The following is a 26,821-nucleotide window of genomic DNA, read 5'->3' as shown; positions in this document are numbered from 1 at the left end:
TCACAAGTACCTGGCAGAGTACCAAAATGTACATGCATCCTTCTGATGGCAAAGTACTCCTGGCATTGCACCTTTGTTCCCCAGACAGCACTACAGTGTGCTTACAATGGTTTCTCATTGCCTAATTCTCTATTGGTAATTAAATGCTGGATCCCTTTGGTCAGTGAACAGGAACTTGTTGCAAGGTATTGAAGCAGAGTATGGTCTTTTGACAGCTTCATTCAGTAATGACCTTCTTTTCTAGGCTTTCCAGCAGCAAGAGTGCGACCGTCTCGCTGTCCTCCGCAACTCCCTCTGGGTCCACACCAACCATTTTTCTATGCAGTGTGTCCGTGATGATGAGGTATTTTTGTTTCCTTACATCCTTCCTTTTGATTTTGAAAGCATCAGAAAACATGTAAAATCATGACATTGTTATGATGGGCCGATATTTACATGCCCTGTTATTCTGTACATTGGGTAGCAATTTTTAGTAGTTTTTATACAAGAAAATGCATGTTTATTCACATGAAAATGGAATTTGAAAATTACGCCTCCCCCTGTAGAGGTATAAATATGTGTATTGTGAAACAGCATGAGTACTTTTACCTGGGGTAAGTTCAAATTCAAGTCAGCATTAGCAGCAGTAGATGGTGCCATACTTGGTAGGGCAGTCCCACAGGTGCTGTGGTGACCACTACAAGAGTGTCCATAGTGAGTCTCTTCCAATGTAGTTGGCCCTGAGAAGCTGCAGTGAAATTCTCCATGCAGAGGTGGCGCTGTTGTGCTTCAGCCTCAATGATCCTGTGCTAGGTTTTTCTTGGAACACTTTTTATAACTTTCCAGCCAGGTGATCAGTACAATTGGAATAACCATCTTGTTAGTCATAATGCCTCCATTCTTCAAACATAGCCAAACCAGCAAAGGTGTGATTTACTTATCTAGTCTTTCACTGTAGATTGTTGTAAATTTCTCAAATGGTTTCATTATACCAGTGGTTGAGCAGCGAGATGCCGAGAATCATGCACAACATTTTAATTTGGAACAATTCTAGCTTCTGCAAGTCCTTAGCTAGCAATGTCCATGTTTCTGATGTGTAGAGAAGGACTGGCATTAGAGTGGCATTAAAAACTCTCATCTTGGTCATTAGTATAACACGTACTTCTTTCACAGGCACCATTTTAGACCTGGGGAAAGTGGACAGTTTTACTTCTGGTCCAGTTCCATCTTTGTATTAAGCGGATTGCACTGTACATAAAAATAATATTTCTTTGGTCCCAGACCCTTGCACTTAAGCAGATTGCACTGTACATAAAAATAATTGCAAGGGTCTGGGACCAAAGAAATACATGCAGTTAACCAGAGTGTGCACTTAACCGTTGTGACCCAAAGAAGCTTGACATCTGATAAACATATGTACAGTACTGTTTATTATACGTACAGTATACAGTCTCCGTTAACTGACATTAGGCTTACTTGAAGTAATCACTTATAGTCCTCTGTACACTCTTGTGTCTGTGAGTTCCATAGACTACATCTGCCAGACGGTAAAAACTGTCATAGCACTGACATCCAGTGGCCTCCAGATAGGCCTGCACGGTGTTGAGACTCTCCGGTGCTCTTGCAAAAGTGACAGGAGGTTGTTGAATTTCATCAGCATGTGCCTCACTGCTCATTTCATCATCTGTTTCATCATCAGCCATTGCCTGCGTGTAGGCGCATATCTCCACATCAGTGCTGTCATCAGCTGTTTGTAGATCGTAATCAACAGCTACGTAGTGATGAAACTCCTCTTCAGTAACAGCGGCTGGGATGCCAATAGCCTGTTCATCTGACGCGTTTGCAACAGCTGCATCTGTTTCATCCCTCTCCACACCCCTAACAAAGCTTGCCGCTTGTAGCAGTTCACAATGGTTGCCTGTGCAACTTGATTCCAGGCTTCTTTCTGCATATGTGGGGAATTCAACAGTGATAGATTACGAGCCAGTTCAACAGCACGTTTATCCTTGCCAGTCTGGTCATCCATAACGCTCATCAGACGATGTAGCATGATAATATTGTTTGAAATTGGCTATTATGCCCTGATCCATAGGTTGGATCAGAGAGGTAGTGTTTGGTGGCAGGAAGACCACCTTGACATTAGACAGCCTGACATCATCACTGTGTACAGCACAATTACCACAAAGCAACAAAATTTGAAGCTTTTGTGCCCGCATTCTAGTGTCTAACTTCTTTAGCCACTGCTTCCAAATTTCCCCAGTAATCCATGAATTTGCGTTAGCCTCGTATGACACAGGAAGTCGCTTAACTTTCTTGAAGCGATGGGGCTGGTTGCTGTTTCCAATGACGAGTGGTTCCAACTTCTCACTCCCATCCATATTGCAGCAAAGGAGGATCGTCAGTTGGTCCTTCGAAGTTTTACTTCCTGTAATTTCGGCTTGTTTGAATGCAAGTGTTCCATCAGGAATCGCTCGCCAGTAGAGACTGTTTTTGTCAGCATTGAAAATGTCACAAGGTGCAAACTCGTTCAAGATGTAGTCTATGGAACTCACAGACACAAGAGTGTACAGAGGACTATAAGTGATTACTTCAAGTAAGCCTAATGTCAGTTAACGGAGACTGTATAACGTCAGTTAACGGAGACTGTATACTGTACGTATAATAAACAGTACTGTACATATGTTTATCAGATGTCAAGCTTCTTTGGGTCACAACGGTTAAGTGCACACTCTGGTTAACTGCATGTATTTCTTTGGTCCCAGACCCTTGCAATTATTTTTATGTACAGTGCAATCTGCTTAAGTGCAAGAGTCTGGGACCAAAGAAATATTATTTTTATGTACAGTGCAATCCGCTTAATACAAAGATGGAACTGGACCAGAAGTAAAACTGTCCACTTTCCCCAGGTCTAAAATGGTGCCTGTGAAAGAAGTACGTGTTATACTAATGACCAAGATGAGAGTTTTTAATGCCACTCTAATGCCAGTCCTTCTCTACACATCAGAAACATGGACATTGCTAGCTAAGGACTTGCAGAAGCTAGAATTGTTCCAAATTAAAATGTTGTGCATGATTCTCGGCATCTCGCTGCTCAACCACTGGTATAATGAAACCATTTGAGAAATTTACAACAATCTACAGTGAAAGACTAGATAAGTAAATCACACCTTTGCTGGTTTGGCTATGTTTGAAGAATGGAGGCATTATGACGTTCAAATATTTGAAAGGTATTAATCCGCAAACGAACCTTTTCTGGAGATGGGAAGGCGGTAGAACGAGAGGGCATGAAATGAGATTGAAGGGGGGCAGACTTAAGAAAAATGTCAGGAAGTATTTTTTCACGGAGAGGGTGGTGGATGCTTGGAATGCCCTCCCGCGGGAGGTGGTGGAGATGAAAACGGTAACGGAATTCAAACATGCTGGGATAAACATAAAGGAATCCTGTTCAGAAGGAAGGGATCCTCAGGAGCTTAGCCTTGAATGGGTGGCAGAGACAGTTGGGAGGCGGGGCTAGTGCTGGGTAGACTTATACGGTCTGTGCCAGGGCTGGTGGTTGGGAGGCGGGGATAGTGCTGGGTAGACTTATACGGTCTGTGCCAGAGCCGGTGGTGGGAGGCGGGGCTGGTGGTTGGGAGGCGGGGATAGTACTGGGCGGACTTATACGGTCTGTGCCCTGAAAAAGACAGGTACAAATCAAGGTAAGGTATACACAAAAAACTAGCACATATGAGTTTATCTTGTTGGGCAGACTGGATGGACCGTGCAGGTCTTTTTCTGCTGTCATTTACTATGTTACTATGTAAGATGGTAGGAAGAACTGAAACAACCCAATTTTCAGCACCAAAGTCATCAGCGTCTTGTTTTTCACCATGCTGTTTCTTGAATTTTATGTTGTTCCTCTCCTTCCATCTTTCAAACCATCCAACAGTGGCTTTGAATTCAGTTAGTCCAAGACTTTCAGCTAGCTGATTAGCTTTCTCCATAAGCAGTGGACCACTGACAGGAAACTGTCTGCTCCTGACATGAGAAAACCACCGAAGAAGAGCATCTTCTACATCCTCAGCTTTTCCTACCCGTTTACGTTTCCTGTGTGGATTTGTATTGTTTTGCCAGTCTTTCAGAAGCTGGTCTTTCTGCTTCAAGATACGTGAAATTTGACTGGGATTGACACCATATTCATTAGCAATAGATACATGACTTTGTTTGTTTTCTAATTTTTTAAGAACTTCTATTCGTTCAGCCAGTGTTAAAGTCTTACAGTTGCGCGACGACGACTCCAGTGTACACTCTAACAACATTCTTTCGCTTCTTCTGCCTGTGGCAGTTAACCAATGAGATTTCAAATTTACCGCCCCTTTGTCCACACGCCAATCGGCTTCCATATTCCGTGCGTGTGCTTATGCGGAGTCTTTCCTGCAGAGGAGCAGTCTTAAACCATGCATATAAGCGAATCTTGCACTTATCAGTGGTGCGCTAAACCGAAGTTTGTCCCCATAGAAATTGATGACGCCAAAAACGGGACCAAAGTACGGCATGCAGTTAAACAGAGCATGCGCTTATCTGACGTGCACTTAAGTGGAGAGCACTGTATTTTCTGTGCTGTTTGTGTGGCTTTTATGGTAACACCGTATGCTGGCTGCACGTTCACTATCTTTGAACAATGTTCTTTTTAGGGGTAATCACATCAAAAGGGTACCTTAGGTCAGGGGGATAGAACATTTTTTATTCAAATCTCTAATTTCAAAGCATGAAGCAGGCTATTTCTGGGCACTATAGAGGTTACATGGTACTGAAATAATTCAGGACCATAGAAAAGCTGGCTTCTTTCCCCTGGTTTGTGTTGTTTAGTCACAATGAACTGTCATTTTGCCTTTCTGTTTATGCCTGCAAGTCTGCCCTTCTGCCTCCACTTGATCTGGCTTACATCAGGAAGCCATCAGTTGCAGAAACTAGTATTTTCCTAGTTTTCTGCTTTAACCCTTCCCATATATAATCCAAGTCTTGCAGTGATTGCATGTCTCTGAAAGATCAGGGATGCTGCTTCAAATGGAGATTTCACTTGCTCTTCCTTAGTCAGACACTAGCAGGCTCATTTTCAAAAGATAAGGGCGCCCATCTTTTGACACAAATCGGAAGTTGGGCGTCTTTCTCACAGGGTCGCCCAAATTGGTATAATCGAAAGCTGATTTTGGGCGTCCCCAACTGCTTTCCGTCGCAGGGTCGACCAAAGTTCATGGGGCGTGTCGGAGGCGTAGCGAAGGCGGGACTTGGGTGTGCCTAACACATGGACGTCCTCAACCCATAATGGAAGAAAAAGGGCATCTCTGACGAGCACTTGGATGACTTTACCTGGTCCTGTTTTTTTTATGACCAAGGCACAAAAAGGTGCCCGAACTGACCAGATGATCACCAGAGAGAATCGGGGATGACCTCCTTCCCCAGTGGTCACTAACCCCCTCCCACCCTTAAAAATAATCTTTAAAAATATTTTTTGCCAGCCTCTATGCCAGCCTCAAATGTCATACTCAGGTCCATCACAGCAGTATGCAGGTCCCTGGAGCAGTTTTAGTGGGTGTAGTGCACCAGGCAGGCGGACCCAGGCCCATCCCCCTCCCACCTGTTACACTTGTGGTGGTAAGTGTGAGCCCTCCAAAACCCACCAGAAACTCACCGTACCCACATTTAGGTGCCCCCCTTCACCCTTAAGGGCTATGGTAGTCGTGTACAGTTGTGGGTAGTGGGTTTTGGTGAGGGGTTTGGGGAGCTCAACACACAAGGTAAGGGAGCTATGTACCTGGGAGCCCGGTTGGTGTCCTGGCATGTCACTACAAATGCTGGCTCCTCCAATGACCAAAGGGCTTGCATTTGGTCGTTTCTGAGATGGGCGTCCTTGGTTTCCATTATCGCTGAAAATCAGAAACGACCAAGTCTAGAGACGACCATCTCTAAGGACAACCTAAATTTCAGGATTTGGGCGTCCCCGACCGAATTATCGAAACAAAAGATGGACGTCCATCTTATTTCGATAATACGGGTTTCCCTACCCTTCCACTGGGATGTTTTGCGAGGACGTCCTCAGCAAAACATGGACGTCCCTTTCGATTATGCCCCTCTAGGTGTGACCATTGAGAGAAGCAGAAGATATAATCCTGAAAGTAATGTTTCATGGCACCCAGACAGCAGACTGCAGTGATGCTACACTGCCTTAGACACAGGTCTCATGATAACTGAAGCTTCCATTAACCTAACTTTAGATATTAACCTTTGGAGGGAGGGGCGACACTGAAAATGCAGGCTAAGATAGAAGCAAGTCACTTTGAAAAATCTTTTTTTCCTTGTTAAACCTTAATTATTTTTGGTTTGACATGATGTATTGTAAGCCACATTGAGCCTGCAAAGAGGTGGGGAAATGTGGAATACAAATGCAACAAATAAATAAAATAAATAAATAAATAAATAGTGTCTAGAAATGAGATGGTCACTAAATGTAACAGGGCTTATTTTCACCTACAGTTGTTTGAAGAAGTGCGGAAGAGCTTGGAGGACTGTGATATACCCGCAGATGTGGATCATTTCATACAGAATAAAAGGACAGGAACAAACCCACCAGGTAACACCACTGAGCAGATTTCCATCCTTCTTGCATGCTCACTGTCTCCTGATTTTTACTGTATTTCTTTCCTTTTTGGGATAATATCTTCACCACAGTCTAATACATCATAATGATTTTGCTGGTGTCATATATTATTCATAAAAGAGATACCATTATCAGGAGAATCATAAATGTTATACCTTCATGCAGTGTCAGACTTAAACAGGAATCCCCATGGATATAACTCCTTTTGCTGCAAGCCACTCCCATATATTGTCTTGATTTTTTGAATTTTTGGTACCCCATCAGAGGTATTAGAGTTATCTGAGCCAAACTCTGATATGTTTTCTTGCATTGCAGCAAAATCATAGCATGCCATCAGTAATGCAGGCAAAAAGTAAAGTAGGGACGATCATAGGAAGAACCAAGACCTGATTCTCAATAGAAGTCCTTATTCTATATGTCCCTGAATTGTTTTGTTGGATATAGAATAAATTGCAGACCTCAATGTCTGTTGCTCATAGACTTTTTTTTTTTTAATTTAAAGAGTTTGATATTGTTACTAATTTTGAAAATAAAAAAGTACAATTTTCAAGAAGGTTTTTGGCCAGTGATGACATGGAGGGGCATAATCGAAAGGGGCGCCCAAGTTTTCCTGAGGATGTCCTTGCAGGACGTCCCGGCGAAGGGGCGGGGAAACCCGTATTATTGAAACAAGATGGGTGTCCATCTTTTGTTTCGATAATACAGTCAGGGACACCCAAATTGCGAAATTTAGGTCGACCTTAGAGATGGTCATCCTTAGAGATGGTCGTTCCCGATTTTCGGCGTTAATGAAAACCGAGGACCCCCATCTCAGAAACAACCAATTCCAAGCCCTTTGGTCATGGGAGGAGCCAGCATCGTAGTGCACTGGTCCCCCTGACATGCCAGGACACCAACCAGGCACCCTAGGGGGCACTGCAGTGCTACTACTACTACTACTATTTAGCATTTCTATAGCGCTACAAGGCATACGCAGCGCTGCACAAACATAGAAGAAAGACAGTCCCTGCTCAAAGAGCTTACAATCTAATAGACAAAAAATAAATAAAGTAAGCAAATCAAATCAATTAATGTGAACGGGAAGGAAGAGAGGAGGGTAGGTGGAGGCGAGTGGTTACAAGTGGTTACGAGTCAAAAGCAATCTTAAAGAGGTGGGCTTTCAGTCTAGATTTAAAGGTGGCCAAGGATGGGGCAAGACATAGGGGCTCAGGAAGTTTATTCCAGGCGTAGGGTGCAGCGAGACAGAAGGCGCGAAGTCTGGAGTTGGCAGTAGTGGAGAAGGGAACAGATAAGAAGGATTTATCCATGGAGCGGAGAGCACCGGAAGGGGTGTAGGGGAAGGACGAGTGTGGAGAGATACTGGGGAGCAGCAGAGTGAGTACATTTATAGGTTAGCAGAAGAAGTTTTAACAGGATGCGAAAACGGATAGGGAGCCAGTGAAGGGTCTTGAGGAGAGGGGTAGTATGAGTATAGCGACCCTGGCGGAAGATGAGATGGGCAGCAGAGTTTTGAACCGACTGGAGAGGGGAGAGGTGACTAAGTGGGAGGCCAGCAAAAAGCAGATTGCAGTAGTCTAAACGAGAGGTGACAAGGGTGTGGATGAGGGTTTTGGTAGAGTGCTCGGAAAGAAAGGGGCGGATTTTACGGATGTTGTAAAGAAAGAAACGATAGGTCTTGGCAATCTGCTGGATATGAGCAGAGAAGGAGAGAGAAGAGTCAAAGATGACCCCAAGGTTTCGAGCTGAGGAGACAGGGAGAATGAGAGAGCCATCAACAGAAATAGAAAACGGGGGGAGCGGGGAGGTGGGTTTGGGGGGGAAAATGAGAAGCTCGGTTTTGGTCATATTTAATTTCAGGTGGCGTTGAGACATCCAGACAGCAATGTCAGACAAGCACGCTGAAACTTTGGTTTGGATGCAAGGTGAGATATCAGGGGTAGAAAGGTAGATTTGGGAGTCATCAGCATAGAGATGGTAGGAAAAGCCATGGGATGAGATTAATGAACCAAGGGAAGAAGTGTAGATAGAAAAGAGGAGGGGACCAAGAACAGAACCCTGAGGTACGCCGACAGGCAGAGGGATAGAAGTAGAAGAGGATCCACCAGAGTGAACACTAAAGGTGCGGAGGGAGAGGTAGGAAGAGAACCAGGAAAGGACAGAGCCCTGGAATCCAAGTGAGGACAGGGTATCGAGAAGTATGCTGTGATCGACAGTGTCAAAAGCAGCGGAAAGATCAAGAAGAATGAGGATGGAATATTGACCTCTGGATTTAGCCAGTAATAGGTCATTGGAGACTTTAGTAAGCGCAGTTTCGGTTGAGTGGAGAGGGCGAAAACCAGATTGTAGTGGATCAAGAATAGCATGTGAGGAGAGAAAATCAAGGCAGCGGCGGTGAACAGCACGCTCAAGTAATTTGGAGAGAAAAGGAAGGAGGGAGATGGGTCAGTAATTAGAGGGACAAGTAGGGTCGAGTGAAGGTTTCTTAAGGAGAGGTGTGACCACAGCATGTTTAAAGGCAGCAGGGACAGTCGCAGTGGAAAGTGAGAGGTTGAGAATGTGACAGATAAAAGGAATAAGAGCAGGAGAGATGGCATTAAGAGGGTGGGTGGGAATGGGATCAGAGGAACAGGTGGTACATTTTGAGGAAGAAAGGAGAAGTGTAGTTTCCTCAATAGTAACTTCAGGAAAGGAGGAAAGGGAATGAGGGGAAGGAGAGAGAGGGGAACGGACTAGTGGACTAGTGCCCCCTCACTCTGGCCCTGGCCCCCCCTACCGCCGCAGGTCAGATACGCCCCTGCCTGACACTGTAAATATCCTAAAATAGACCCAGCTAACCACTCTGTGTTCTACAAACTAGCAAGAAATGAGTCAGTCCAAAAATAGATTCTTGAATATTGCACAGACCTCAAATGCAGAGAAACGTTCAAGGCAAATGTGCAGCATTTTAACAGAGTTACTTTCTCTGAGATTCATGGCTCAGTTTGTGGAAGCGGCATTGCTAGGAGGAAAAGAGCTCCTGGCACATATCAGACACTGAATGCAGAGGAAATGCATTTCTATCAAACTGTTCTTTTCCCCTTGTGAAAGTTTTTTTTTTTTTTTTTATTACATTTGTACCCCGCACTTTCCCACTCATGGCAGGCTCAATGCGGCTTACATGGGGCAATGGAGGGTTAAGTGACTTGCCCAGAGTCACAAGGAGCTGCCTGTGCCGGGAATTGAACTCAGTTCCTCAGGACCAAAGTCTACCACCCTAACCACTAGGCCACTCCTCCACTGACTGTGACTGCTATATTTTACTGGTATAAATTCCCCAGGACTCTTTTCACTTTAGCTAAGAAGGCAGCAATCAAATTTTTCCTAGATTGTCCAGTATTTCAGAGAATGATGCCATAAACTTTAGATGGGATGCCTATTTGTCATGTTTTCTAAACATGCTTGAACCAGGCACAAAGGGGGAGATTCTGTATATGGCGCGTAAAAAATTGGTGCTGAAATCTGTGCCAGCTAAACGTATTCTATAATCGGTGCCTAGATTTAAGCGCCAATTATAGAATACGCTTAGTTTATATTTCAGCACCTAAATCTATGTGTATCCATTTACACCAACAAAAACTTGGTGTAAATCCCTGTGTGTAGATTTAAGCGCACTGGGTCATATTCTATAACTAGGCGTGTAAATTTCTGAATGTCCACGAAACACCCATTTCCCCACTCATAACCCTGCCCCTTTTTGCCTGTGTGCATTAGAAGTTTGGCACACATCTTTACAGAATACGCTTAGTGGCTTGTGCACCTAAATTCTAATCAGTGCTAATTAGTGCTCGTTATTTTTATTTTATTTTATTTTTTATTTGTTGCATTTGTATCCCACATTATCCCACCTCTTTGCAGGCTCAATGTGGCTTACAATACATCATGGATAGTGGAAAAGAGAAAAGAGTAGATATTTGGTGTTACAGAAGGATTTTGGGTTACATGGTAATGGGATACATGATAGTAATATAACAGAAGGCATTATTAACATTTCTGGATATATGTGGGAGTTTCACATGTTTTGGTCTTTGTGGTATATCTTGTCAAAAAGATGGGTCTTTAGTAGTTTACGGAAGTTGGTCAGTTCATAGGTCGCTTTTAGGTTATTGCTTGTTAAGTGCTGTTATCAGCGCTCATTAGCTTGTTAAGCTTGTTAAGTTACACGTGATCTGTAGGCACACTATATAGAATCCAGGGGAAAACGGATAATTTGATATACTTTTTTCCATACGTAAAAGGCCTCTTATAAAATTACCCCACGGAATGTAAAAAGTAGTTATGGTGACCATTTGTGCCTACTTTTACAGAACTTGAGTGTGGGCAAATATGAGGGAAGAGTTTGGGTAGAACACGGGTGAAGTCACAAAGTACTCAGGTTGCTTACAAAAGATATATGTGCATTTATACCTGTTACTGAGCAGGTTTAAACATATGTGGGTGCATTTAGCTGCAATCGAGGTAGGTGTTATGAGCTATTTTATAACGCCACATAGGCACCTATGGAGCTTATTTTCAAAGCATACGGACACCTTAAAAAGCTCAAATGCTGTCCTTATCCCTGCTTGTGTGCCGTTCATATGTTGGAAGTTCCAGTTTGTAAAATGGCTGTTTATGCTGGATGTCCTCAGCACATGAACAGGCTTTCCTATTGGAAAGTACATGTGAGATGGACGCCCATTTTAGACATTATGAATTGGACATCTCTATTCTGACATGGACATTCTTTCAAAAATGCCCCTTCATGTATCTATAAAATAGCCCAAAAATAGGTGCCTATTTGCACTTTCAACCTAAGCACCCTGTTAAGTAATTATCCTCAAAAGATCTTAGTCATGTGTGGAGGAAAGGAGAAGACCACAGATTGAATCAGACTTGACAGTGTAATAGGCATGCACATATAGAGGGGCATAATCGAACGGCGCTGGCCATCTCCGTGGCTGGCTCTGTAAATGGGCGGAGCCAACCGTATTTTCGAAAAAGATGGCCGGCCATCTTTTCCTTCGATAATACGGTTGGTGCCGGCTAAATCTCAACATTTAGGTCGAATGTTGAGATTGCCGGGTTTAGAGATGGCCGGGTTCGGTTTTGGGCCATACTGGAAACTGGGCCTGGCCATCTCAAACCCGGCAAAGTGCAAGCCTTTTGGTCATGGGAGGAGCCAGCATTTGTAGTGCACTGGCCCCCCTGACATGCCAGGACACCAACCGGGCACCCTAGGGGGCACTGCAGTGGACTTCAAAAATTGCTCCCAGGTGCATACCTCCCTTTCCTTATGTGCTGAGCCCCCCAAATCCCCCTCCCCACAACTCTACACCACTACCATAGCCCTAAGGGGTGAAGGGGAGCACCTACATGTAGGTACAGTGGGTTTGGGGGGGGGTTGGAGGGCTCAACATATACCACCACAAGTTAACAGGTAGGGGGGATGGGCCTGGGTCCACCTGCCTGAAGTGCACTGCACCCACTAAAAGTGCTCCAGGGACCTGCATACTGCTGTCAGGGAGCTGGGTACGACATTTCAGGCTGGCATAGAGGCTGGTAACAAATTTTTTTTTTTATTTTTTTGGGTGGGAGAGGGTTGGTGACCACTGGGGGAGTAAGGGGAGGTCATCCCCAATTCCCTCAGGTGGTCATTTGGTCAATTGGGGCACTTTTTTGCCACTTGGTCCTAAAAATAAATGGACCAAGTGCAGCCAGCGAACTGCTCGTTCAAGCCGGCCATCTTTTTTCCATTATAGGGCGAAGCTGGCTATCTCGTAGCCCCGCCCCGCCCCGCCCCCCGCCTTCTGTACCCTGCCTTGAAGTTTTGCCGGCTCCGCAACGGAAAGCAGTTGGCGCCGGCCAAAACTGGCTTTCGATTATACCAATTTGGCCAGGTTCAGGAGATCGCCGGCCATCTCTCGATTTATGTCGGAAGATGGCCGTCGATCTCTTTCAAAAATAAGCTGGATAGTAGCTTAGTTGGGTCAAATGGTCCTTGTCTGCCTTCATCTGTTTTTATGCAGTTTATGCTCCACTGGTTGGCAGAGGCCAGGGAATCTCAATCATTGCATAATGATGACACCAAATACTGTGTTCAGATTGCATAATATCTTGTTGCTGAAGAAACAGCTGCACGTGGCTCTTAGGTGGAGACTGTCACTATCAGACTAGACTGGGTGGAAGGGGGAAGAGGAATAAACAGGGAGAGGAAGCCCTGAATAGCCATGAATGCTGTAGCCCAAACAGAAGCCAGTTTCAGTTCACCTGGAAGCCAGAACAAACATGTGAAACTGATTAGTCAAACAAAACATGTCCTGGACTTTACACTGCATGGGATGAGTCTGAAAATCAGAACCAGCTTTTATAGGTAGACACATTCCTAATATCTATCTGTACGAACCATTAGACATAGTGGTAGAGTCACTACATAAGAAGCATATCAAGGGAAGGAACGGTTGGGGTTATGAGTGGCACTCTCACTATGCCTGGTACTGCCGCTCTGCCCAAGGTGGGAGAAGACTCATAGTGGACAAGTAAGGGAGGAGAAAGACTCACTGAACAGTTCCTGGAGTAGGGAGCAGAGAGGAGTTATCAGAGCTCAGAAATCTATGGGAGGGAGGCCAGCACTAAGGAGCTTCTGTAGAGGTTCAGGATTCTCAGGACCACATGTTGGGTAGTAGGGGGAAAGATTGTAGTGGGCCATAAAAAGCCAAAGGCTATGAATGACAGACAAGACCAAAAGATCTCATAAAGCGCTGTGAATGGGCAGGGACAGAACAGGTAGCGAAGTGTACATGTTTTATTGTTAACCACTGGGAGCATGTTATTTAGACTAGTAGGTAATAAATTTTACTGAAATAAATGAGAGGCAAGGTGTCTAGGGAGGGATAGTGACAGGTGAGTGAATCCTGTGTTGGAACAAAAGGCAGAAGGTTGTGAGAGGGAGATGAGATGGGGGAGTTGTGTAGAAGGAAGAAGTGGGGAGAGGTCATATGGGGTATGCAGTAGCAGAGGGATTATGTAAGGGGGATACGAGGTGCAGGCTTCAGTGTGTGGAGAGATGAGAAGTATAGAATCCTATGTGGGAAGTGATGAAGCCAAGGGTTGTTTGTTGAGGTAGGAAGCAGGCATTGTGTGTAAGGAGTGTTAGATAGGGATTATGGGGGCAATTCTATAACTTGGTACCTAGATATGGATGCCACAATGGAGTATGCCTAGTGCCAATTCTATAATGGCTTCAGGGCACGCCTAAGCTATTATAAAATACTAGCACAGAGCAACATTGGGATGCTGAAAATTAGTGTGGCCTCTTACAACAATTCAGTGGCTAGTGTAAGTTAGTGTGTCTAAATGCACCTTGCAACATGTGCAGCTGACGGTATTCTATAAGTTGCATGTGTCGCTTGGCAACACACCCATGCTCTGCCCACATGTACGCCTCCTTACAGTTGTGCACTAACCATGGGATTCGATGTAGGTTGCCCAAATGTGGGTGCTTAAATTTGAGCATCCAGAGCAGATGTGCATGCAAATTAATTAGTTAACAAGGCATCAACCATCAATAATTGGAGTTAATTGGTAACAATTTGGATTTGTGCATGCATCTCCCTATGGTAGTCGCTATTCAATAACATCTGTGCCTAAATTTTGTAGCACACAACTCATAAGGGGTGTAGCTATGGGAGGAGTATGGGCAGATCAGGGGGCATTCCCAGACGTTAGGCACAATGTAATAGAATAATGTTATTTCCGTGTCTAACTTGGGGCGCTATTTACTGCATCTGGCCCTAAGTGATTTTGGTATGTACATTTATGCACTTATGCACATAAATGCCAATTACTGATGCCTCTGATGTTTGTAAGTTGCTATTATTCTATAACAATTCAAAGCACACTTGCCCCAGGATTCTATATATTGCGACTTGATTTCCGAATGGAAATTGAAGCGTATTCCATAATAATGTGCATAACTTAATTAGTTAACAAGCTAATCACCGCTGATAATTGGATCTTAACAAGCAATTATCAGCACTAATTGGCATTAATTAGAATTTATGTGCACTACTTGCTAAGCGTATTCTGTAACGTGGTGCGTGTAACTTCTAAGACGCATAGTTGAAAAGTGGGCATGGTTATGGGAGTGGAATGGGCGGGTTGTGGGCATTTCTAAAATCTATGTGCATTGTTATAGAATATACCCGCTCCATGCCTAATTTAGGTGTTGGGATTTACTTAATTGGTGTAATTGACCATGACTAAATTTAGCGCTCGGCATATTCTACAACATTTGCCTAAAATAAAGCGTACTTTATAGAATGTGCTTTGATTTCTGTGTGGAAATCGAGGCGCGAAATATAGAGTCTAACCTTAGATGCCTAACATTAGGTGCTAAATTATAGAATGAGACGGTATATGTGGTAAAACATGGGAGTTGTGTGGGGCCGTGAAAAGTGTAGGTTTGAAAGGGAACTGAGAACTGGTGAAAGATTTTAGATTAAAGCAATCTCATGATAGAACTTTTTGAGGAGTGGCTCCTGGATGGTAGAACAGTTTGCTTCAGGAAATAAAAGGAGAAAGAATACGTGTGATTCTGAAAAATATTGAAAACATAGTATTATAAAGAGTGATCATGCAAAATAGAGAAGGAAGTAGATAAGAGATGCTTAGATTGTACATTCGTGAACCAGGGGCCAGTAGGAGGGTGGCAAGTGAATTGAGGGGGATGGGTTTAAGATTTAAGCCGAGGATCCCTTTTATTCCTTTCCCTTTTATTGTCTTTATGTTTTGATTCTGGTAATCCATTTTATACAGTTCTTACAGAAAGAAAAAGGTGGAAGATGAACTATAAATCATTTCTTTTTGGCGCCAGGAGCTCAGGGTAAAGCTTATAAGGGCCCTTTTACTAAGCTGCGTAAGGGCCTATGTGTTTATAGTGCACACCAACGCACGGGTGTCTCAGCATTTAACGCCAGCTGATTTTTACCGTGAGCTAAAAACACTAGCACGGCTTTGCAAAAGACCCCAAGAGTGTCAGTTGCAGAAACGGGAACCGAATCCCAACTTCATGGTTTTCAGGACATTCTTTTAACCGCTAGGCCACTTCCTCACACGATATTGGAAAACCCAGGACTAGTCCTTTTCCAAAGAATGCCTTTGCTAGGGAGTATTTGTAGAAGAGAAGCCTGGTGTGTGCAGACCATGGTTTTTGGCTGTTTTGACATTTGATTTCCCGCTGCGTAAGGGCCTATGTGTTTATAGTGCACACCAACGCACGGGTGTCTCAGCATTTAACGCCAGCTGATTTTTACCGTGAGCTAAAAACACTAGCACGGCTTTGCAAAAGACCCCAAGAGTGTCAGTTGCAGAAACGGGAACCGAATCCCAACTTCATGGTTTTCAGGCCATTCTTTTAACCGCTAGGCCACTTCCTCACACGATATTGGAAAACCCAGGACTAGTCCTTTTCCAAAGAATGCCTTTGCTAGGGAGTATTTGTAGAAGAGAAGCCTGGTGTGTGCAGACCATGGTTTTTGGCTGTTTTGACATTTGATTTCCCGTATGAATTGCACCAGATGTAAAATGCACTGTTCACCAGGACATTCATTTCCATCAACTACCCTATAAAGTAACTTCTTTTTGATTGGAACAACCTCATCCAAAGTGTTTGTGTATTTTGTTTGATTTTACCGGAACTTAACCTTTGACCTTTATAAGCAGCAATATGATGTGTGAGCAATGAACTATGAATGTGCCCCTAAGCATTGTGAAGGACTGTCTAACCCCTGGTTAGGAAAGAATCCCGAGAGTATAAGTTATTTTTTGGACCCAAGAGCCCCTGTATCTGACCAATGGCTGAAGCAAGAGCTATGTGTCCAGTATGCAAAGGATTTTCCTACTGGGATCTCCTGGGTACTTCCAAGTGACTCACAGTGACCACTGGTGGAAAGAGGATGCTAAGCTTGATCCAGCAAGGCATTTCTAAAATTATTATAATCTAATCTAATATAAATAATGATTTATAGGCCGCACTGGGCCCAGCAGGAGGTTCTAGGCAGTTTACAATATAGGAGCCCACAGAAAGGTGAGGAATAACAACTATAGAAACATACATTCAATATAGGAAAAGAATTTTTAAAAAATCAGGAATGGAAAACCATTAAAACCTATCAAATAAGAATGTTTTCAACTTCTTGCATAATATAATCTGATTCCAAGATTATCTAATCTTGGATAGAAACAGGTAATTCATCCCAAGTAACAACCGCCTGAAAGGAAAACATAGCTCTAAGTTGACGTTTAAACCGTATACTCTTAAGTACCAGAAATTTTAGTAACAGACTATCTCAAACTTGAGCAGAAATATAAAAACAGTGGGAAAAAAATTGAATCAGCAATTCTCATGTATTTCCGTACAACCTGAAAAACAAGACAAGTAGTCTTAAAAGTAATATGTGCATGAACACGAAGCCAATGTAACTCTTTAAAGTAAGCTGAAACACTCTCATATTTTCTTAATGAAAAAGTCAACTGCACCACCTTGTTGTGTATTAGTTGTAATTTATGTAGTAGTTTACTGCTCACACTGGAATATAAAGAGTAAAAATAGTCCAGATTAGATAACACTAGCATCTGGACTAAGAGAATAAAATGGGAGTTATGGAAATAGGATCTAATCAATTCTAGTTGTTACATGTGGAAAAAAGATCTTTTTCAAGTCTGATTAATTTGGGCTTCAAAAGTTAAGGAATAATCCAAAATAATGCTCAAAACTCTGGACTCTCCACTTTCAAGATGTTCCCATCAATCAGTATAACTGTGGAAGGAATTTTCTCCAGAGAATTAGCAAACCGCAAATCCTTTGTTTTAGTCTGATTCAATTTCAGGATATTTTCAGTAGTCCATTACTGAATCTTGTTTATAGAACAAGATATTCTGTCAGATGTTTAAGGTGGTACATGCAAGAACTAACATTAAAATATCATCAGCATAAGAAAACAAACGTTCTCCATTACCCAAAGCAATATGAGAGAGCTCATGAATAGATTGAACAACTTGGGTGACTTGCCTGAACCCAAGTAAAACCAAGCTTCTCTGGGTCCCTAACACAAGTGGATACATACCTGACATCAAAATCCCTTTTGGGAAGTATGAACCCCCCCTCAAATCACAAGTCAGGAACCTTGGAATACAGTTAGATTCAACACTTACTCTGATTCCCCAAATCCAAGCAAGCTTCAAGAGCTGCTTCTACTATTTGCGACAGCTACGCTGCCTCTCTCCTTACATCGAGAAGGTAAATCTTATCCCAGTTGTGCATGCCATAACATCAAGACTGGATTACTGCAATGCACTATACAATGGTCTGACTATAACTGCACCAGCTCCAGTTGATTCAGAATGCAGCAGCAAGACTCATAGAAGGTTGCAAGTGACGTGACCACATCACACCATTTTTGCAAAAATTCCATTGGCTACCAGTACAATAAAGGCCTAAATTTAAAATTGAATGTCTGATCTTCAAGGCCCTGAAAGGAAATGGCCCCGATTATTTGAAGAATAGGATGATCCTCTACACACCGCCAAGGACACTAAGGTCCTCCCAAGAACTTTCACTAACTACACCCTCTCCAAAAGACATTACACGATGTGATACCCGCAAGCGAGCCTTCTCCGGAGTAGCCCCCACACTCTGGAATGCATTGCCTGAAAGGCTCCACTTAACACAAGACTACCTCTACTTCAGGAAGCAGGTGAAAGCTTGGCTCTTCAACCAAGCCTTTAATGGAAGAAGTAACTAACTTGTTAGTCTCACTCACACACACAAGGATTGACTCGGGCTGCACATACTGCAGCGGGACATGTTTATCCACTCCTACCCTAGCTGAGATAATATTTAACCATCTCTCTGACCTCACGTGCAACTTTCTATCACCTTACTTTCTAATGCTTCCTACTTTCTTACTCATCTATATGTTACAACTTTGCCTTACATACATACATAGTAACATAGTAGATGACGGCAGAAAAAGACCTGCATGGTCCAACCAGTCTGCCCAACAAGATAAATTCATATGTGTATACCTTACCTTGATTTGTACCTGTCTTTTCAGGGCACAGACCGTATAAGTCTGCCCAGCAGGATTCCCCGCCTCCCAACCACCAGTCCCACCTCCCATCACCGGCTCTGGCACAGACCGTATAAGTCTGCCCTCCACTATTCTCGCCTCCCAACCACCAACCCCTCTTCCCCCCACCTGCTCCGCCACCCAATTTCAGCTAAGCTTCTGAGGATCCATTCCTTCTGCACAGGATTCCTTTATGTATATCCCACGCATGTTAGGAAAAAAGGATGGGGGGTTGGCAGTGCCTAATATTCTTAAATATTATTATGCCTCCCAGCTGTGGGTAATCCTTGCCTGGCAGGCACAGCAAGTTAAGCAATGGGTCGAGTTGGAGCAGGAGGTGGAGGTGGAGGATGATGTCCCCTTGATGCATCTTCCCTGACTGCCTCTGAGATCTAGTCTGGGGAAGGGAAGGAGGGGACCTTTTTGTGCGTTTACTATGAGAATATGGCTCCTTGGGGATCGACATTATTCCTAGTACACATCGCTACTGTACAATGAAGAATTTGCCCCAGGGAGGGGTCAAGCTTTGTTTAGGGATTGGGAACGGCAGGGGTTGGTGTGTATGAGACAATTTTATGAGCCAAATAGTGGAGGGATACCCCTCACGATCAATTATAGTATTCTAGTACATATTGTGTTGTCGTTGCAAGTAGTATACCATGCCATACTTTGTATTGTTGTTCGAATATTTTTACTGCGCTAATTGCCTGTTGCTCATGTTTGATCTATTCTTACTGTACACCGCCTTGAGTGAATTCCTTCAGAAAGGCGGTAAATAAATCCTAATAAATAAATAAAAGGTGAATCCCTGAGGGTGTCCATAAGTTGACAACGGACTATTTGACATTTCATCACCCTTCCAAACAGTATAAGACCTATTGGCCAAAAAATCTCAGAACAGTTTAGTATTGAACCAGTCAGATCCAGTTTACTCAGTCTTGTCAACAGCAATCTGTGGTCCAGAGTCGAAAGCAGCTGAAATATCGTATTGAAGTAAGAGTATTTGTCTATCTGTACTTATATATTCTCTGATAATGGTGGTTATAACTAATAAAAGAGATTCAGTGCTATGTTGAGATCTAAAACCAAACTATGTAAGTTGATAACATGAGAGTTTATCAATGTATCTAGATAGTTGTTTGCTAACAAGCATCTCCAATAATTTGGTAAGCAAGGGAATCCCCGCTATTGGTCTAAAGCTGGATATAAGGAATAGGTCCAAGTTGTGGTATTTAGTTATGGGAGTAAGCACAGTGCAACCCATCTCTAATGGAAGTCTCCCTAGTATCAGCAAATTATTGAGACAAGCCGAAGAATTACGGTAGAAGGTGGATTAGAAAATAAATATGAAAGACAGGTATCTAATACACACTGACAGGTTATACACGCAGTTTTGGGTTTTCTCTCTTCCAGCTCCCATAGTTTTTGAGAGTTACTATGACCGGTGTTCGGGCAGCAGCAATGGTCCAACCCAGGCTGGGGGTGGAAGCATGAAAACAAGGTAAGGACTAGCTCAGACCCTGATCTTGACCCTGGCTGCCTGCTCTCCCTTTCTCTGGTTAGACTTTAGAGACTAATAAGCAGCATTTTGATCTTCAGAAGGATCTGGTTTTCATGTACATCGTATAAAGCTTTTCTGGCTGCAAGACCTAATGGAAAGGTACATGTAAGGATCAGGTAAATGAGTGCAGAGGGTTTGCAAGTCAGTTTTCTTGCACAGGATTGAATCAGGAAATCTCTGGCACAAAGCTTTGAATATCTGCAAAATTCTGAAAAGGGAATGTTGATTAAGTGGTTGAATAAGTTGTGGTACATTTGTGAAATGGAAACATTAAGAGCTATTCGTTGTAAAACTTTATCAAAATGGGAGGTTATTTGGGAGCCTTTTATTTCACATTGTTCTTTCTGAGTACAGAGGTTTAAAGGGAAATGTTGTTGTTGTTGTTGTTATTGTTTTTTTTAAAAGATGGTGGGGGTTTTATTTCATAAAAATTGTTATAAATTATAGACAGTGGTGTACCAAGGGGGGGGGGGCGGTCTGCCCCGGGTGCACGCCGCTGGGGGGGTGCCACGCGCCTGTCTGCTCCGCTCGTTCCATGCTCCCTCTGCCCCGGAACAGGTTACTTCCTGTTCCGGGGCAGAGGGAGCATGGAATGAGCGAAGCCGAGAGGCGCGCGGCACCCCACCAGCAGGTAAACATGCACCCGGGGGGGTGTCCTTTCGCCGGGGGAGCTGTGTCCTTTCGCCGGGGGTGGGGGGTCGTGCTGCACCCGGGGGGGGGGGCCTTTCGCCGGGGGTGAGGGGGTCGCGCTGTACCCAGGGGGGGGGCGCATCGGCGATCCGCCCCGGGTGTCAGCCACCCTAGGAACGCCACTGATTATAGAAGTTACTATTTCGTGTTCTACTTATTATTTTAGAGGACTACGATTAATTGATATTTTATTGCTGTTCATTATAGCTTGCATTTTTTGTTATAATGCTTTTCTTATTGGATTTTGTATTGTCTCTAATTATTTAATAAAGACTTCTTTAAATTTCAAAATTCTGAAAATGGAAAGCATTCAGACAAACTTCCCTTATAACTGTGATCTTTTGTTTCTTAAATTTAGCCATTAGGTGCAAATTTTCCATGTTTGGTATACAAGACTTTGCACGTAAGAATTGTAGATGTGAAACTTTTTTCACTTTTCTAAGTTGCAGGAAGCTAAAGCCTTCTGCAAGAGATTCACTGTTTTAAAACTGTGCAAGAAGACTACCTTTTGAACTTTACACTTTTTTTTAGCTGATTTTTAACTTCTGCCTATTGCTTCTTGGGGGAGACGTTTGCTGACCTCTAGGTGAAATGCTTTAAATACAAATGAATCTGACATAGCAATGTTATAGCACACAGGTGCCCCTCCTAAATATACATCTTGCTTAATAACATAAAAAATGGAAAATTATGGCAGATAAAGACCATTTGGCTCCCAGTCTCCCCATTCATACCAACTAATAAGCTCTGCAATCCTTTCCTCTTCCTTAGAGATCCTCTGTGCATAGAAGCTACTACTACTACTACTCATCATTTCTATAGCGCTACAAGACGTACGCAGTGCTGTACACCTGAACATGAAGAGACAGCCCCTGCTCGACAGAGCTTACAATCTAATTAGGACAAACAGGACAAACAAGAGATAAGGGAATATTAAAGTGAGGATGATAAAATAAGGGTACTGAACAAGTGAATAAGGGTTAGGAGTTAAAAGCAGCATCAAAAAGGTGGGCTTTTAGCTTAGATTTGAAGACGGCCAGAGATGGAGCTTGATGTACCGGCTCAGAAAGTCTATTCCAGGCATATGGTGCAGCAAGATAAAAGGAACGGAGTCTGGAGTTAGCGGTGGAGGAGAAGGGTGCAGATAAGAGAGATTTACCCAGTGAATGGAGTTCCCGGGGAGGAATGTAGGGAGAGATGAGAATGGAGAGGTACTGAGGAGCTGCAGGGTGAATGCACTTATAGGTCAATAAGAGGAGTTTGAACTGTATGCAGAAACGGATAGGAAGCCAGTGAAGTGACTTGAGGAGAGGGCTAATATGAGCATAACGACCCTGGTGGAATATTAGTCGTGCAGCAGAATTTTGAACAGATTGAAGAGGAGACAGATGGCTAAGTGGGAGACCTGTGAGAAGCAAGTTGCAATAGTCTAAGCGAGAGGTGATAAGAGTGTGGATGAGGGTTCTGGTAGTGTGCTCAGAAAGGAAAGGTTGAATTTTGGTGATATTAGAGAAAGAAACGACAGGTTTTAGCAGTCTGCTGAATATGTGCAGAGAAGGAGAGGGAGGAGTCAAAGGTGACCCCAAGGTTACGCGCTGATGAGACAGGAAGGATGAGAAGCTATCCTTCTCCTCCTCCCCCCCTTAGCAAAGCTTTACTGCCATTGCTTTATTGATTTCCCCATGCTAATCTCCTCACTAATCTCTCTAAAATTCTTATATTACAGGTACTTTTCCAGTTGTAAAATTATCTCAAACAGGTATACAGGTGTAGCACTAATTTAATCCTCTTTGTGTCCCTTCTTCTTTGGCGCCTGAACTAATTGCTTGCCCTGTGCATGTGTTCTGTGCTCAGCCATAGTGTGCCTGTAATTGTGCTTCTAACCTTGTGCATTCTTGGTGCTAAAACTGTTGGGCTGGACCCCCTTTGTGTCCCCAGTCACTAAATAAATTCTCAAATGTTGTATGTGAAAGATGCTGCTGTTTAATAATCTAAAAAACATCCCAATTAGATGTTTATTAGGGGGTCCTTTTACTAAGGTGCGCTGAAAAATGGCTTGCGGTAGTGTAGGTACAAGTTTTGGGCACGCACCAATCCATTTTTCAGTGCACCTATAAAAAAGGTCTTTTTCAAATTTTTGACGAAAATGGATGTGTGGCAAAATGAAAATTGCTGCGCGTCCTTTTTGGGTCTGAGACTTTACCACCAGCCATTGACCTAGCAGTAAATTCTCACACGGTAACCGGGCGGTAATGACCTACACTCACCAAATTCCACTTGGCGCGTGTAGCTGACGCGCACCAGAAAATAAAAAATATTTTTAGGGCAAAAATGAAATTACTGCAAGGGCCACACGGTGGCCATGTGGTAACTCCATTTTGGCACGTTAGGCACGCATAGACGCTTACGCGGCTTAGTAAAAGGGCCCCTAAATTATTAAACGGCAGCATCTTTCACATAGAATGTTTGATACTAGTACAATAGCTGTTGGTATAGTATTCAATGAATTGAGAGCTAGTTGGAAACACTAAATAAAGCCTGACGTGACAGAGAATCGGCAAAGCACTGGGTGCAGAATAAAACAGCACAAAGTCTGGTTGGGTCTACCCATATTGTCTTCCTTTTTTGGATAAGTAGAAAGGGATGCCATAAGCAGGGGAGGCTACACAAATTTTGCTGTACACACTGAAGGAAGAGAACCAGTCTCAAAGTAGAATAATTAAGTACATGAAACCTCAACTGCCACAGAAAGCCTACATAGGTGACCTTCTGTTAAAGGCTTCTATCACAGGTTTCTGATGGAGCTCCAAAAAAACGAAACAGTAGAAAACAAGTCCTCAAGGGAGAAAAAACTGCTGTTACAAAAAGAACGGATGCTACCATCATAACTAAGATTATAAACACTTGTCTGTTCACTATCAATGGCTAAATGTAGCTAGAAAAATCGCTACAGTATTATCCAACTATGCACAGGAAAACCAAATCACTTAACTGTAGAGTGAACTTTACAGGAGCTTCCACCAATGTCAGTTGCTCACTCAAACCAGACATCTCACAGGCAAACACTGTAGCACAAGGTAATACATCCTCAATGTCTACAGCAAAATTTGCGTAGATTCTTTGATTTATATTTTGCTCTCCACAAAATTTTGATTTTCTGTTTTATAAGCAGGGGACTTTCATTTTTGTCACTGCATATTTTTTTTTGTCATCCATCACATATGAAATCTGGATGAATGTGAAGATGACAGAAGGAAATGATTCAGAGGAAGTAAAACATTAAACTGAAGATATATAGAGAAAGAAAAATCTCTCTTATTTTTACGAAGCCGTGGGGGGGGGGGGGGGGGGGGTTGGAAGTGGCATGCGCCGATCCATTTTTCAGCGCGCCTGTAAAAAAAGGCCTTTTTAAAATTTTTGATGAAAATGGATGTGCAGCAAAATCAAAATTGCCGCGCATCCATTTTGGGTCTGAGTCCTTACCACCAGCCATTGACCTAGCGGTAAAGACGCACACGGTAACCGGGCGGTAATGACCTAAGCACGTCATGCCACTTGTATTGCATCTGATACGCGCGTCTGAAAATAAAAATGATTTTTCGGATGCACATATCGGACGCGCGCCAAAAATGAAATTACCACAAGAGCCACACGGTAGCCATGTGGTAACTCAATTTTGGCATGCGCTGGGTGCACATAGACACACAGCTTAATAAAAGGGCCCCTAAGTTAAATATCTTAAGAGACAAATGCCTGTGTAAAGAGGAATGCCTTCAGCTATAAAAATGTTATTCAGTCTGAGAGGCTTGGGTTATCATATTTTTTATTGCTTTAATTGCTCTTCTTCCAAAACATGTGTGCACTAAGATAATTTAGCATTATGAAATGAAAAACAATAGATAAAGGAAGTAAGAGGGACATACTTGAGGGAACCATGTTTGACAGGAAAGATGGGTCTACAGAAGTTACAGGACAGGGAACAGGCTATATAATGCTGAAGCTACTTCCACCAAGGGCTGAAAATGCAGAACAAGTAGATTACAAGAAAGCACTTAGTGCCTCTAAAAACTGAAGGGGGTATTGTATGGGACATCCAGTTTTTGCTTCACCATTTGCAATTAGTATGGAAACTGTGCCTTATTTATCAGTCTTGTAGGGATCAATTCAAGAATTTTAGTTGTCCTAGCTCCTGCTCAGCGTGAATTCTACAATGGCAATTGAATAATTGCTGTTCTAGAATACTAGCATAAGTTGGTATTTATATGCCAACATAGGCATAAATGCTTACACCTAAATGTGGCAGTTGCATAGATAAGTGACATTATTCTATAAAGTTAAGGGCCCTTTTACTAAGCCACATAAGCGTCTATTCGCGCCCAACATGCGCCACAATGGAGTTACTGCCCAGCTACCGTGTGGCTCTTCTGGTAATTTCATTTTTGGGGCACGTCTGATACAAGTTTCTGAAAAATAATTTTTATTTTGGACACACATATTGGGCACGCGCCAAGTGGCATTTGACATAGGTCATTACCACCCAGTTACCACATAAGACTTTACCGCTAGGTCAATGTCTGGTGGTAAGGTCTCAGACCCAAAATAGACACGCGGCAATTTTCGTTTTGCTGCACATCCATTTTCAGAAAAAAAAATTAAAAAGGCATTTTTTACAGGTGTGCTGAAAAATGATTCTGCGCGCGCCCAAAACACGCATCTACACTACCGCATGCCATTTTTCAATGCGCCTTTGTAAAAGGGCTCCTTAATGCGCAAGTACTAGGCACACCACTGCCCCTCCCACATGCATGCCGTTTTGCAATTCCACACGATAGAAATTGCATGCTAACATTACAGAATAGGGACTTAGTACAGTTATGCATGTAAGTGTAAATCAGTGCCAATTAGTACCGATCAACAATAATGAAAGCCAATTATTGATAGTTAGCACCAGTTATGGTCTAATTAATGGCATCACATGCATAACTGCTAGTGGAAGAGTGGCCTAATGGTTAGCGCAGTAGATTGCAGACCTGGGGAACCGGGTTTGATTCCCGCTGCTGCCTGACAGCCAGCAGTGGGTTGAGATCCGGGGGAACCAGGTTCAATTCCCTGTGCAGCTCTGTGTGATCCTGGGCAAGTCAATTAGCCCTCCATTGACCCAGGTACAATATATAACTTAGACTGTGAGCCCATTAAGGACAGTATAAAGTACCTGTAATAGAAATTGTGAACCGCATAGTTGCCTCAGGGATCATTTGTGGTATATCAAGTGCTTTAAATATTCTACAACTTACACTAAATCATGCACAAGGCATAAAAATGCACACGCAAGATTATAGAATGAGGGGGATAGGGGGTAATTGTATATAGTGGGAGTTAACATTTATATAGTCAAACAGAGAAGTAGAGTAGGGAGCGGTGATCAACCAGACACAAAAAATCTACACTTCGAGGAGGGAAATACAAACTTTTATCCTAGCTGCAGTTTTTTCCACAGTCTTAGCTACCGTTAACAAAATCGCTGTCAACAGCGTAACTGAAGACATTAAAGCCAGCAGAAACTAATGTCTGACCAAGGGAAGACATCAAGACATTGAATAGCAATGGCGACAGAGGAGATCCTTGTGGGACCCCACAATTTACCTGCCATGACTCAGACAGGATCCCCTTAAATTTAACAACAAAATTCTTTACTGGGTAACAAATTGTCTAACAGCTATACTCAATACATATTATATCTTCACCACCATATAACTATTTTTTTAAATTGTTCTTTATTAAATTGTGAATATCAAACTTTATAAAACCATT

At 43.0% G+C, this 26,821-nt stretch overlaps 1 protein-coding gene across 3 annotated transcripts in view; it reads left to right on the top strand.

The window, feature by feature from the left end:
• PSTPIP1 (proline-serine-threonine phosphatase interacting protein 1) overlaps window positions 1–26,821 on the top strand; it is a 174,014-nt gene that overhangs the window by 134,696 nt on the left and 12,497 nt on the right. For 2 of the 3 annotated variants that reach the window (XM_030187302.1, XM_030187320.1), the window contains exons 10-13: window positions 245–343; window positions 6,493–6,589; window positions 20,173–20,260; window positions 22,737–22,769. In XM_030187302.1, coding sequence (XP_030043162.1) covers window positions 245–343; window positions 6,493–6,589; window positions 20,173–20,260; window positions 22,737–22,769 — 317 coding nt within the window. The remainder of the gene's footprint in view (window positions 1–244; window positions 344–6,492; window positions 6,590–20,172; window positions 20,261–22,736; window positions 22,770–26,821) is intronic. The other variant, XM_030187310.1, reaches the window with a different exon arrangement.

Source organism: Microcaecilia unicolor, chromosome 1 (assembly GCF_901765095.1).
Source record: "Microcaecilia unicolor chromosome 1, aMicUni1.1, whole genome shotgun sequence".
NCBI lineage: Eukaryota > Metazoa > Chordata > Amphibia > Gymnophiona > Siphonopidae > Microcaecilia > Microcaecilia unicolor.
The sequence above is the reverse complement of the archived record's forward strand: the minus strand, read 5'-3'. Positions and strand labels throughout refer to the sequence as shown.